At 43.7% G+C, this 12,254-nt stretch overlaps 2 protein-coding genes across 8 annotated transcripts in view; one reads left to right on the top strand and one right to left on the bottom strand.

Moving 5' to 3' along the window:
- The window catches only part of LOC143335611 (sodium bicarbonate cotransporter 3-like), a 41,848-nt gene extending 38,458 nt beyond the window's left edge, over positions 1-3,390 (top strand). For 5 of the 7 annotated variants that reach the window (XM_076755162.1, XM_076755161.1, XM_076755158.1 and 2 more), the window contains 2 exons: positions 311-427; positions 965-3,390. In XM_076755162.1, the coding sequence (XP_076611277.1) occupies positions 311-427; positions 965-1,046 (199 nt within the window). In that variant the 3' untranslated portion in view covers positions 1,047-3,390. The remainder of the gene's footprint in view (positions 1-310; positions 428-964) is intronic. The other 2 variants (XM_076755159.1, XM_076755160.1) reach the window with 1 other exon arrangement.
- A 1,228-nt stretch (positions 3,391-4,618) lies between these two features.
- Positions 4,619-11,084, bottom strand: LOC143335607 (homocysteine-responsive endoplasmic reticulum-resident ubiquitin-like domain member 2 protein). Its single transcript, XM_076755152.1, has 9 exons — positions 10,995-11,084; positions 10,164-10,483; positions 8,651-8,728; positions 7,634-7,747; positions 7,317-7,447; positions 6,681-6,797; positions 6,300-6,587; positions 5,959-6,073; positions 4,619-5,764 (listed from the first exon to the last, which is right to left on the bottom strand). Exons 2-9 carry the CDS (start codon positions 10,308-10,310, stop codon positions 5,597-5,599), a joined length of 1,158 nt encoding a protein of 385 aa, XP_076611267.1. The 5' UTR covers positions 10,311-10,483; positions 10,995-11,084; the 3' UTR covers positions 4,619-5,596.
- Positions 11,085-12,254: the final 1,170 nt, after the last annotated feature.

Below are 12,254 nucleotides of genomic sequence, written 5' to 3'. Positions count from 1 at the left end.
TGTTTGTCTTGTTGAAATAATTGTATCCTTGTCTAACTAACGAATAACGTGTCAACCCGTGCCAACTTTTGCCTCTGATGCAAAAGGCTCACATTTCTTGATACGTGCTAACGTGGAGCGTCCTGTGCGCGCCCTGTCTGGTGGGCCTTTTTGTGCTCTTAATTTGTTTTAACCTTTCATTTATGTGCATGTTTGTGTCTCCTTGTTTGACCTGTCCTGCACTGAACCTCTCCTACTGATTTGTTGTCTCCATGCCTGTCTTCTCTTTGTGTTTCTGTCTCTTTGTGTGTGTTTGCATTTTGGCATGCAGTTCTGAATCTGACCCCTTGGTTGTAAATATCTCTGATGAAATGGCCAAAACCGCAGCGTGGAAGGCCGTGAATTCGAGTGCAGAGTCATGTGCCCAACCTGTGAAGCATAGTGAAAGGTAGCTATGCCATCTCCTGGAGTTTCCCAGAGCCCCTGCCCCCAATTGCATTACTCTAATATGATTATCCAATGTTAACAGTAATACTGTGACCTAGATGTTCTCTGAGAGGGAAAGCAAGTTTCAAGAAAGATTATTTCCTACTGTAGTGAAAGAAATAGGAGATCAGTTTAAGTGCTTTTGAGTGTAAGTCCATAGAAAAGTGTTGGGTATCACAGTCTAAACCTGTACATGCAAAGATAAGGGTTTGTTCTTGTCTCCTTCAGCAGCTTAAGGTGTTAATTTGAGAGTGCTGACAGTCGCACTTTCATTCCAAAATCTAATTAATCACATTAGTTTGACTTTGATGTAGAATTGTCACGTATTTTAGCGCAGTCCTCCTCTACAAGGTGTACTGTAGGTGGTAAAATGTTGTAAATTGAGCACTGTGACTCCTCTGCCTGACAACACCTCACCCTGGCTCTCCACCCTTTGCATTACCATGAATTTGCTCAGGCGCTCACCTCGTCTCTTATCTTCTTCACTCCTGTGCAACAGCCAGGAGAAGGTGGCCTGCGTTAGAGTGGACGTCAGCCCAGACACGCCAGGAGGGGGCTCCACTGCCGAGACCTTCCTGTGATAAAGCCAAGCCCTCCCTACCCTCCTGATACCTTCTCCCGCTCCACACTTTCCCCCGCAGACGGGCACCATCTTAGTGGCGATGGGGACATAGAACTGGAGCAGCACGACCTGCCTGCAGTGTTCCCCTCTACAGGCCAGCAGGCGAGCTCCCCCAGGGCTGTGAGTCCTACTCCACTCGAGTCTGGAAGCGTGCAGCACATGTACAAATGGCTGCCGCGATGTTCTGCAGAGCACACATTCTCTGAGGAATGGAGGAAGTCTGCTGTTATTACCCACCGACGCTCATTGTTTAAGAACTCTCTCAGTCTAGCAATTTGTCAACCATTCAAACCACAAATGCCAAAGGAACGGGCCTCACTGGTGGGGATCTTGGACTGCTTGAATTGAATTGAATCTTAATTTTAATCCACTGTGTATTTTAATTTCCGTTTTACCGTTTTAGCTGGTAACAGTACTGTACATTTTGGGTTCTTCGCAGCTCATACACGCGAGCTGCCCTGCACTGTCTGTTTCCATGTGTTTTAGGTCGGACTGAGACCTTTCACCTAACTACACCAGCTTCAAAAACTCATTCGATTAAAGCCATTCAGGTATTGTCGGTGCCAGGTGATTATATTGCTTAATCAGTCCGGCACAGTAAATGACACAAACCAAAACAACAGAGGTACATTCAAACACTACGACGCCACAGTACTACTGCATACGTACATCTTTGTAGAACTTGCTCATGCATCATCTCTGCTGTCTGCAGGGGAACACCCAGTATTTATATTGCTGCTCATGAGTCGGTCAGTTGTTTTCACTGTAAACCTCACTGTTCGTATTGTATGTGATGTTATAGAAATATCATTGTAACATTGTAGGAAACCTACTTCAGAGGCCATATGAAGTCTGTACTGTACAGTAAGCACTTTGCCAGTATAGTTTCTTACTTAAGATGGATTATAGTGTATCAGTAAAAAGGTTACCCTCCCCCCCACCGTATCTGTAGAGCTGTTGTTCAAATGTCGGTTAAACAACTCAGGAATCCTGAAAGATTTCTGACTGTGGTAACCTGATGTTTTTCTCACAAGGCAGTGATAATTAACTACCCCGCTGTACTCCTCTCATCGCTGGTATCACCTATTTTAATAAACGCTCTGAATCATAAACTATAGTAAGGTGCAAAATAGAAAAGAGAATATTCATGATCCCGGTTAGCTGCACCTGTTTTTATACTGTCTGTACTATTGCTGGTAGTTGTGTATGTGTGTGTGTGTGTGTGTGTGTGTGTGTGTGTGTGTGTGTGTGTGAGCGTGCGTGCGTGTGGTGTAAAGATAACTTGGTATGTTCAGCGTTGCAAATCATTTTATGCAAAATATTTCTACAGTAAATGTAAAAACTATTATATTCTATGAAGTCGTTCTTATTTTGCTAAGTGCGGTCTCTGTTTTAGCAATAAACACCCCACACCGTGCAATGTCTGGACCCGTGAACCTAGCTCATATTCAGGCAAAGAGGAATCCGTGGGACGGTTTTCATGTCGTGTTTCACCGGCGGTCTGCGCGTGGCTCCAGTGACTCTGCGGACGACAGCTTACGTGCCTTGTCGAAGCTCTTATTTGCAAGTCTTGTACTGATAAGTGTTCAGAAGAGGTGCACACATAACACACATGGTGGCACACAAAACCCAAAGACAGACCATCAGAGCGAACCAGAACACGGCTCATTTGCAGAGGCTTGCGTGTGTCGCAGTGTTACTCCACGTGTGTGCGAAAGTCAGCCTGAATACTGTGTCTGTGTGTGTTAAAGCTCTGTAATCTGTATTCAGCTACTGCTTTTTTTTTTCAATGATCAGTGAATGTCAAATTATTGTACCGTCAGCATCAAAAATGAAGTCAGTGACATTTTTTGCCAAACTTGTATTTTGTAAAGACGAAATCGTAAGTTTGAATGGAGTCACAGATGATGTGTCACACGTCACTTCCCTACACGTGCTGTGTATTTGATATAAAGGTGTGAGCTGTCTGATCGGTGGAATCATCACAATAAACCGAACATCCACCAACTTAGGTACTTAGAATGTCATAATAATGTTTATTTTGATGAAAAATACCCTATTTTCACATGACATCAGTTTCAATATCAATATATATATATAGATATATATGTGTGTGTGTTTTCAAGGTGGATAAGCTGCCAACAAAAAGGTGGAGGTTTCACCCTCCATCATCACTATGTAAACATGCATTCGTCCTGATGTACAGACACGTGACATCAGTGAGGCATCGTGTTGTTAGCTTGAATGATGACTCTTCTGTCATTGCCGATGGGTGCAAAGCAATAAAAGTGGATACACGGTGATTTTTTTCTGTTTTTCTTGCTTCATTTTCTTCTTGCTATGAGAAATCACATAAAAGAAAAAATGTCTGTGTGATTACTGAAAAGGGAAAATATTGATATTGGTATCAGCCCTTAAAGCTCTAGTGCTGGTATTAAAGAGGAAAATGTTAATAGATTAGTGTACAGATATTATAATGAGGAGGTCCCAGATCTTTTTTTAAGAAGCCAGGGGTGCAGTTCATGTTAAAGACAAAAGGTGGCAGCAGAGATCCGTCTCGCGCACTGCAGCTGAGTCCTGCGTGCACGTTTCTCAAACACGTCTGCATCATTCATTCTGCAGACGTCTCAAGTTTCTCAAGCCTTTCGTTTTCATTCAAATCAGGATTTTGAGGAGCTTTTTAAAGACGTAATGGTTGACATGCAGGTATTTCCACCTGATTCAGTGGACCTCCTCAGGAATGTGCGGCCATGAGTGTGTTTGATTGACATTTCACTCCATGTTCTTTAGTTTTGTAGGAACCTCTTCGTGCACAGAATTATAACCCTGATCCCAAAAACGTTGGGACGCTGTCTGAAACGCAGATAAAAACAGATCATGTGTTCACAAAGTGGTGAACCTAACGCCATCCTCGTTCGTGAGCGACTGAGCCTTTCCCGGATGTCCCTTTCATACCCAATCACGATGCTATCATCTGTTACCAATCGACCAATTTACCTGTGGAACTTTCCAAACAGGTGTTTTTGGAGCATTAACCAGCTTTTCCAGTCTTTAGTTGCTCCTGTCCCAACTTGGTTGAAACGTGTTGCTGCATCAAATTCAGAATAAGCAGATATTTAGAAAAATCAATGAAGTTGATGAGGTCAAACATTAAATATATTGTCTTTGTGCTGTTTTACATATGTCAAAAATGATTAGCCAATCATCACATTCTGTTTTATTGAAGTTTTACACGGCATCCCAACCTTCTGTCAAAGTTTCAATAAAGATAATTATGGCCAAACTTTCACTTACATGGTGATGTCAGCTTTGTAACATACTTCAGACTTTTGTCATCACATCTTCTTAAGTTGTTTGATGCTCTCGATTGCTCATTATGTTTGAGCACGTGCTCTCATCTAGATGAAGCTGTGGCTTCACGCTTCCAGACCAGAGCTCACACAGCTTAACTGACTCCATGTGTGACTGCTTTCCTTCCACACATCCACGGCGTGAATGCTCTCTGAAGTGAGAATCAGGAGGAAACTGGTGTAAAATCACGTGACTCCATTACCACAAGTGACGTTTTAATAAACATGAATATTATTATTGGTACACAACATGTTAAAGGTAACAGCAGCAGCCATTCTCAAGTTTGGCCCTCTGTGAACTGAACTGTGGCAGTGCTTCATTCAACAGTGGGACATTTTAAAGCGTCTCTTGCCCGCTCGACGCAGCACGACTGAAATCCACAACACCATCCGTCCTGTTTGATCTTCCATTAAAGGCGCAAGATCAATACTTCAGCCCGGCTCCGTTCTTTCAGGCTGTCAGAGAGTTAGGGGTACATGGTTTCACTTCAGTAAAAATCACACTTCTGTCAGCCGGCGTCACGCTGGGTTACACGTCAACACAGTACGAAATGTGTTCAGACACATTCTACGAGCTCTCAGGCCAAAATCACTCCTGTCACTTATCATAGACTCTACATGACTCAGCATTGTTCGCTGGCGCTCATCTTCTGGCTGAAATGTCTTTTTTGGATACAACCACCGTTACAAAAAAACATTACAAGTCAAAGAAAACTATTTCAACCAATATTACAGCTTTTTACAGAGAAAAGATTCAGGCTGTTAAACACAAGTCGAGCTGTGGTTATTTTTCTTTAGAAATGTGCCTGCTGTCCCTATTTTATAAATTACAGAAACAATGCATTGGCAGACATTATTATTATTATTTGGGTTATAATTACAAGGTATCACTAGCAATTCTTGTATATAGCAGTTAAACTTATGTTCCTGTCATCTGACAGCTTAAAACCTTTAAACTTAAAATAAAAAGCTCCATACAAAGTGACCATCTTTCTCTTTCTGCTTCAGTCGTTTGTGTTTTGGCTCAAAGTCTTTGATATGTAGTAACGTAGACGAGTGGAAAACTATAACACTGCAGTTTCCCTAAGCAGGCAGGATATTCGTCCTCCTCTTAAAGAAAGGATGCGCTCCTGTGGAGAACTGCGGTCCGGCTTGTGGGTCAGTTAGCAGCGTTTGGTGGTCCCTCTGGGATCAGTGACATGAAGAAGGTTATGATGAAGGACCACGTGGAGGACAGGAAGCCCGTGTGGGGGGCGCTGTTTGGATCCTCGGCCCCTTCCTCTCCGCTTTCCCCTTCATCGTCCGAGCCGTCGTCCACCGCTCCTTCCTGTGTAGGACAAAGTCAAATTAGGATGGGGAGGCTCATTCTTCTCGTTCTACTCTGTAAACATCCTGGAAGCATCTGGAAGCTGGTGCTTCAGCGAACGACTTCTACTGCGGACACGATCATCGCTACGCATAAAATCAGCCCATCATGCTCATGTTCTGGGTAAAAAGCAGTGACGGATGAGAGGCAGCTACCATTTCTTGTAAGTCGTGGTTTGGCAGCTCTCCCTCCATGTCGTCCCGATTGGCTCGGTCTCCAGGAAGCTGGAGCTCATTCTCCAGGTTGAAGGGAAACCAGCCGGCCTGATGCCTGCAGACAGAAACGGCAAAGTGACGCTACAAACAGCCTGCCAATAACAATTATCAATATCTATTCAGTCAATTATAATTCGGAATAATCTGCAATCTAGTCAGTTTATCCTTGAATCCAAGTGGACGTTTGTGCCAGATGTAACGGTTTTGTTGCAGCTGCGGTCACACAAGAACCTCTCCATCATTATGGGAGGTGGATGACGATGCAGCAGAACTCCACTCACAGGTAAAGCACCAGCATGGCCATCATCACCATGACAAAGCGGCTGAAGGAGGAGTAGAAGTAGACGACACTGAGCAAGATCGCGGCGCGTGAGAACGTGTACACCCAGTCCAGCCAATCCCGGTTCAGCTCCTCCTCGTTCAGGATCTCCCCTCCCTGGGCGTTCATCTGGACTTCCGGGTTGCCGCGATGATCCGCCTGAGGCCGCTGGCTCAGAGGATCGGGCTGGTTAGACTGAGCTGGGGGCTGGCCTGGCCTGAGGTGTTGAGAGGAGGCAGCCAGTAACTGACTGGAGGGAGGGGAGAGGCACAGAGAGGATGGATGGTGACACCGCTCCAAACATTCAGCAGACATGAAGAGGCAGAAACATGCAGGGACTCACTAATGCATGTAGTATTGTCGGGCGTACAGCTGCTGCCACCACATTACAGTCATGGGGTTGTAGTAAGAGGGCATCATGTTAGTGGGAGGTGTTGACTGTGGGGAGTACTGGTTCCAGCTGGAAACAGAGAGAGTGCCATGTAAGTAAGTAAATGTAAGTCCTGTACTTCATGTCCTTGACAAAGAGGCTGTGACGTACAGAAAATCTAACTTCGTAACTGGAAAAAATAAACTAAACTTAACCGAAGTAATTATTTCAACCCAAGAGGGAGCGGCGAGCTGACAACTTATGATACACAGACGCAAGATTCTTCTGCTTGGGCTGCGTCACTGATGGCTTTTGAAACGTACTTTTCCATTAAAGCTTTAATTAACGTCCACTGTGAGTGCAAGGGATGCTCGCCCACTCCTCTGTGAACAATTTCCTCATTTATTAGATAGAGAATCCTGCTGCATAGCAGTTAATGATGTCCCACAGTGCACAAGCATCACAAGTCATTTATTTGGGACTCTCGTTTACTTCCCTTTAGCTCACATGCTGCATAAGAGCATTTTGCTGGATATTCAGGATTTTTTTTTAAACTTTTTTGTCCCACAGCACGTGCTGATCTGGCTTTCACCAGTCCAAAAAGCTTACGTGTGCATGAATTGTAGATACGTATGGTGGTCAGGGAAGGGTCCAGTTCGCTGTCTCAGTCCATCACTGGCGACTCCTGCAGACGACTGGCTATTCTGACCAGTGGAAGGACTAACGGAGGTTTGAAGGGGCTGTAACCACAAAGAAGAAGTTCAGAGGATTAGAAATGGCTGATGGTCCATCTTAAAAAAGAGGCAAGCAATGTTTTGTTTAAATCCACAGGGAGGTGTAGATTGCAGCGGCGAACCGGATGATGAAAGGAAATGTGCCGCTGATGAAATGAATGGAAAGGTGTGAGGAGCGCGCGGGTGACCCACCGAGGGATCGGCCGAGTTCTCCTGAGGCTTGTTACTGTGGCTGCGGGGGGGCTTCGGGGAGCTGGGAGGAGTTCGTGAGGCGCACACCAGATGGAGCATATGGTACTCATCCTGCTGTGGAAGCAAGCACAGCTCATTATCAAGCAGAGTTTAAGTACTGCATGTTCAAAGGGGGAAAAGAAGGTTCTGAACTTCATGGATGTGCAATGTGTCACCAAATCACTTCAAAACATTTCTAAATCTACTTTTTGGACACCTGCTTTAATAAAACAAACTACTTTGATGGTGAGTATTATGGCGCAAAACAAGCAACAAATTGGAGAAATCTCATTATGGTTGTTCGACTCATCTGTTCTTATTTGGAGCTGTAATGCTACTCGTTACTCTTGATAATAACTTTCGTGGACAGCATGTCTGCATCTATCTAACAGTTAAATATGAAGTTACAGGAGCCTGTCATATGTGTTGTGACAAATATTCTAAACTTCATGCATATGTTCCCCAAACAGTACGTAGACACCTCTACATTACACTCCTACGTAACTGAACACCTCATTCCCAAACCATAGCAACTCGTATGTTGATATAACTCTTCTGGGAAGGCGTTCCAAGAGGTTTTGGAACCTGGCTGCAGGGATTTACACCCATTCAGAGAGCATTAGTGAGGTCAGCAAGTGATGCTGGGCGATAAGACCTGGCTCACAGTTCATGCTGCACTTTCAGAGGTGTTGGATGGGGTCGAGGTCAGAGCTCTGTGCAGGCCAGTCAGGCCACTCCAGACCAAACTGGGAAAAACACTTCTTTGTGTGCTGGACCTTTTCTAAACTGTTGCCACAAAGTTTGAAGGACACTGAAATATGAGTTCATACCATGAGAGGTTCACACACTTAGAGCCATATAGTGTATGAAGTTTGACAAAGCGGAGTGTCAGGCAGCTCGTGTGCTTCTTGTTAGCTTTACAATTATTAAACCAGAATCAGCCTAAGAAATACGAAGTCTGCGACAGAGAGAACCTACCTTTCTGAGCACATCTTTTAAGGTAAAGTGATCCAACAGCAGCTTCCCAGAATACACCAGCCTCTGGTCTTTGGAGCTCTAAAAATCCAAAATTAAAACGATAATGGGGTCACAGGAGAGAACCGTATATCAGAAGGAGCGTAAAGAATACAGTTTGCCCTTCTTAAACATTTCTTGCCAATAATAACAACAGTGTTGACAATACAACAATAAACAGGAAATAGGGCTGTGCAATATGACCATACATCATGATCAGACTCTTCATGGCTGTATTTTTCATTGTTTGGATGATGCTTTACATTCTTTCGCACAACACGGATGCAGGCAGGAAATCTGCATGAAGCAACACAAACAAACCAGCTGAGACAAAATGAGGAGCTTGTACCTAAAAGAGGGGCCACTTCTATCAGACGGATGTAGTTTGAGACGCAGAAATCTGTGCTAACTGCAGGCCGGTCCCCACAGCAGACTCAAACACCACTAACCTCTTTTACCACTTACGCAAGCTTAAGTGGAAATCTGCACAGATGTTGTGCAGAGACGTGGGTCATATGGCACAGCCCGAGCAGGAAAACAGCAAACTCAGAAATGTAGATCACGACACCAAAAGACAGAGATTTTGTGTGAGTGAATAATGAGGATGAGATCATAGCAACCTCAATCTGTATAAGTGGGTCTTAACGGTGGATTAAACTAGCAGTACAACAAGGTCAGAGTGTGTCCTCTTAAAGCCTACACTGAACGTGCAACCATTCAGGAATTTAAATATTCTAAATCCTGGCCAACTTGCCACTGCGAGCCTTTTAATCTGGGTTCAAGGTGCTTCATTGTTAAATATGCCACAGTTAATGTCTGCTAAATTACACTAACAAAAGTGCAGCCCTTTCAGAGGTCTCACAAGAGAGCAGTTTGTCCCGGCCTGCGTTTACAATGATTGCATCAGAACAAGTCCCGGGCAGAGAGGAAAGGGAGCAAAGTCAGATTAGCAGAACAATACAGCAGGAATCTAAATGCCTTCCTTTCACTGTGACATCAAATCTACGGATGCCAAGGCTCTTTCAGCTACTATGACTCTGGAGACACAACATCTTCCACTTCAGAGGAGAGATCAAGGTTAACGGTCTGCGTCACTTTTAGGACTATTTGACAGTAATGTGACTAACAGAAGACGCTTTGCAGAACTCAAACAGCAAGAGCTCAGCCGGAAAACGTTGGCTGTGCGCAAGCCCTGGACTTAAATAAGGGTCTAAAACAGCAGCCATTTCTTCTGCACAAGTGGGACCTTAAATCAAACACCAGAAAGCAATGTTTGATCCAGTGTCACAGAGCATCCTCATGAGCCGGCTCACCATGTATACCAAGTGCCTGATGTTCTCACATGTTTTCACATCACTTTCTCTCTTCCTGTCACACTATCCAGCCAAACCGGTGAAAAAGGAGGAACGCAGGACGGGATGGAGAAGCACAGAAACAGGCAGTGGCGGCTTTAAGTGGACTGGAGCAAAATACTCACTGGTTTGCTCGGGTATACATCTGACAGGTGTGCTTTGAGCTTCTCCACAGTCCAGTTCTGGTAGCAGTTGATGGTCTGGTCATCGTATTTCTGGTTGGGTGCCCTGATGACAAGTGTAACAGGACTGTCCACGACACCTTGATCCATGACTCAAAACCATTTGTGTCCAGTGGAAAGCTAAAAGAAGAGCTGGACTGGCCTGTCGGGGTACTGGCTGCAGCCCTCCTAACACTCTTCTAGTGGGTTCTTGGCACCATCGGGACAAAACTTTAATGTCATGTGAAGCTTGATATTGCTAATCTGCAGCTGCAAGGTGTTTCCTATAATTTCGCACAGAGCCCGAGGAGAGACAGGAAAGCATAGGGTTAGCTTGGCCTTAGTAACATATTAATTGGATATATTACGGACGACGAATTTGCGGCACGGTCAACCGAGCAGGGATTTGGCGTTGCATATACCGTTACGATAATATTTCACAGCTAATTAACCATTACTGGCTTGAATGCGGTATGTAGTCTGACACACAGTTAACTAGCCAAATGTTTAATGACAACCAGTGTTACACTATTATAACGTTATAATGAGCTCGTACATGCAGAGACATAACGGCACGTATGGGATAAAATAACATTTGGACACAACTCGCCCTGGTTGGGAGTATTTAACAACTGGCTAAGCTAACGTTAGCCGCTGGGTTTTAATGGCTACTAATGTCAGTCAGCCCGGGCAGGAAAAGTTGTTAGCTAGCATTCTTAGCGAGCCGGATTAAAACGATCCAGTTTTATAGAGACAGGCGTCTCAAACAGAGGACATTATATATTGTTTACTCACCAAGTCTACTCCCTGTGACCGAAATACACAGCCTACTTACAACTCCAATCCCTGACTGAACCTGCCTGTCCGTCTTCTTCGCTGGATTTCAGCATGCCGCCGACATTCAATGTTTATGGACAATTACCGCCACCTACTGGTCGAGGTGTTCATTACAGCAGAGGCATTCTAATAAAATCCAGTGTGGGCTGTAACTAAAAGATATCTTTATATACAGTTCGTGGCCTTGACAAATATAGGAAATAAGAAATTAAATGAAAAAAATAGAAATATGATAAAAAAAAAAAAAGAAGAAACTTTTCTTAGTATACAACTCAACACAACCACCAACTGCAGCCTTCAAAATAACCATGATGTTGCATCAACACCTCTAAAAAACAAGTCACTCACTTACAAAGACCCAACTTTATAAAGGTGAGATTTATTGCAGAGCTGTTGTGTTATACTGCATTCATTTCACCATCTGTATCTGCATGTAAACTGGCAGCTGAGTCTGTTTTTACGCATACACAAAAATACAAGCATGTTCATAACTATGTAAAGATTTAACCACTGACTGAGTGAGTGGTTCACCTTTCAGTGCTCAGGCCCATTGAAGTGAGTCCATTTGACTGCCATCTGGCGGTGGTGGCACAGTATAACACCCCTGCCTCACTATAGTTTCCTCTGATTTTATCAAACTGACAAACCTTTTGGTGGCCTTGAGCAGACTTCCCTGTTCGTTGTTGTTTTATTTGTTTTGTCCAAATATTAACTGGTACTCATTCCTGTAAGAATCAAGGCCAGCACTGCAGCAGAAAAAAAATCTTTAAGAAATTAAATAAAAGTCCCAAAATTGGAAAGCATTAAGTGTTATACCTCGGTACATCAACAGATCTGTAAAGAACAGAAAAAGGAACTTTTCACCCAAAGACGACTCAGTCATTGGTGCTGTGTAGAGAAAATGTCATCAACTGATCACATGAAGTAAACACACATTTATTGTTTTACTGACTCTTTGCAGTTCATTTTCAATTTCTCTTATTTTGTCTTGATTGATTTTATTGTTTGTTAATTTATCTTTGACACGTCAGTGATGTACAGTGAGTGCTTTTGTGTTGTCAGTGTGTGGTTTTGTGGCATTAACAGACAGAGCATTAGTGTAGGGAGAGCATAACCGAACAAATGCAGATTTTTTCATGTTTCATTACAATTCATTGTACAAATGGTTAACGTAATTATATGCACTTCAATATTATGAATTCTGATTTGTTTACCAGG

This window comes from Chaetodon auriga, chromosome 17 (genome assembly GCF_051107435.1).
Source record: "Chaetodon auriga isolate fChaAug3 chromosome 17, fChaAug3.hap1, whole genome shotgun sequence".
NCBI classification, from domain to species: domain Eukaryota; kingdom Metazoa; phylum Chordata; class Actinopteri; order Chaetodontiformes; family Chaetodontidae; genus Chaetodon; species Chaetodon auriga.
The sequence above is the reverse complement of the archived record's forward strand: the minus strand, read 5'-3'. Positions and strand labels throughout refer to the sequence as shown.

Coding starts and splice junctions, on each gene's coding strand:
- LOC143335607 (XM_076755152.1), bottom strand. CDS start 10,310: ATGGATCAAGGTGTCGTGGACAGTCCTGTTACACTTGTCATCAGGGCA. Junction 7,448..7,633: donor AGAACTCGGCCGATCCCTCG/GTGGGTCACCCG, acceptor TTGTGGTTACAG/CCCCTTCAAACCTCCGTTAG. Junction 6,588..6,680: donor CGACAATACTACATGCATTA/GTGAGTCCCTGC, acceptor CCCTCCCTCCAG/TCAGTTACTGGCTGCCTCCT.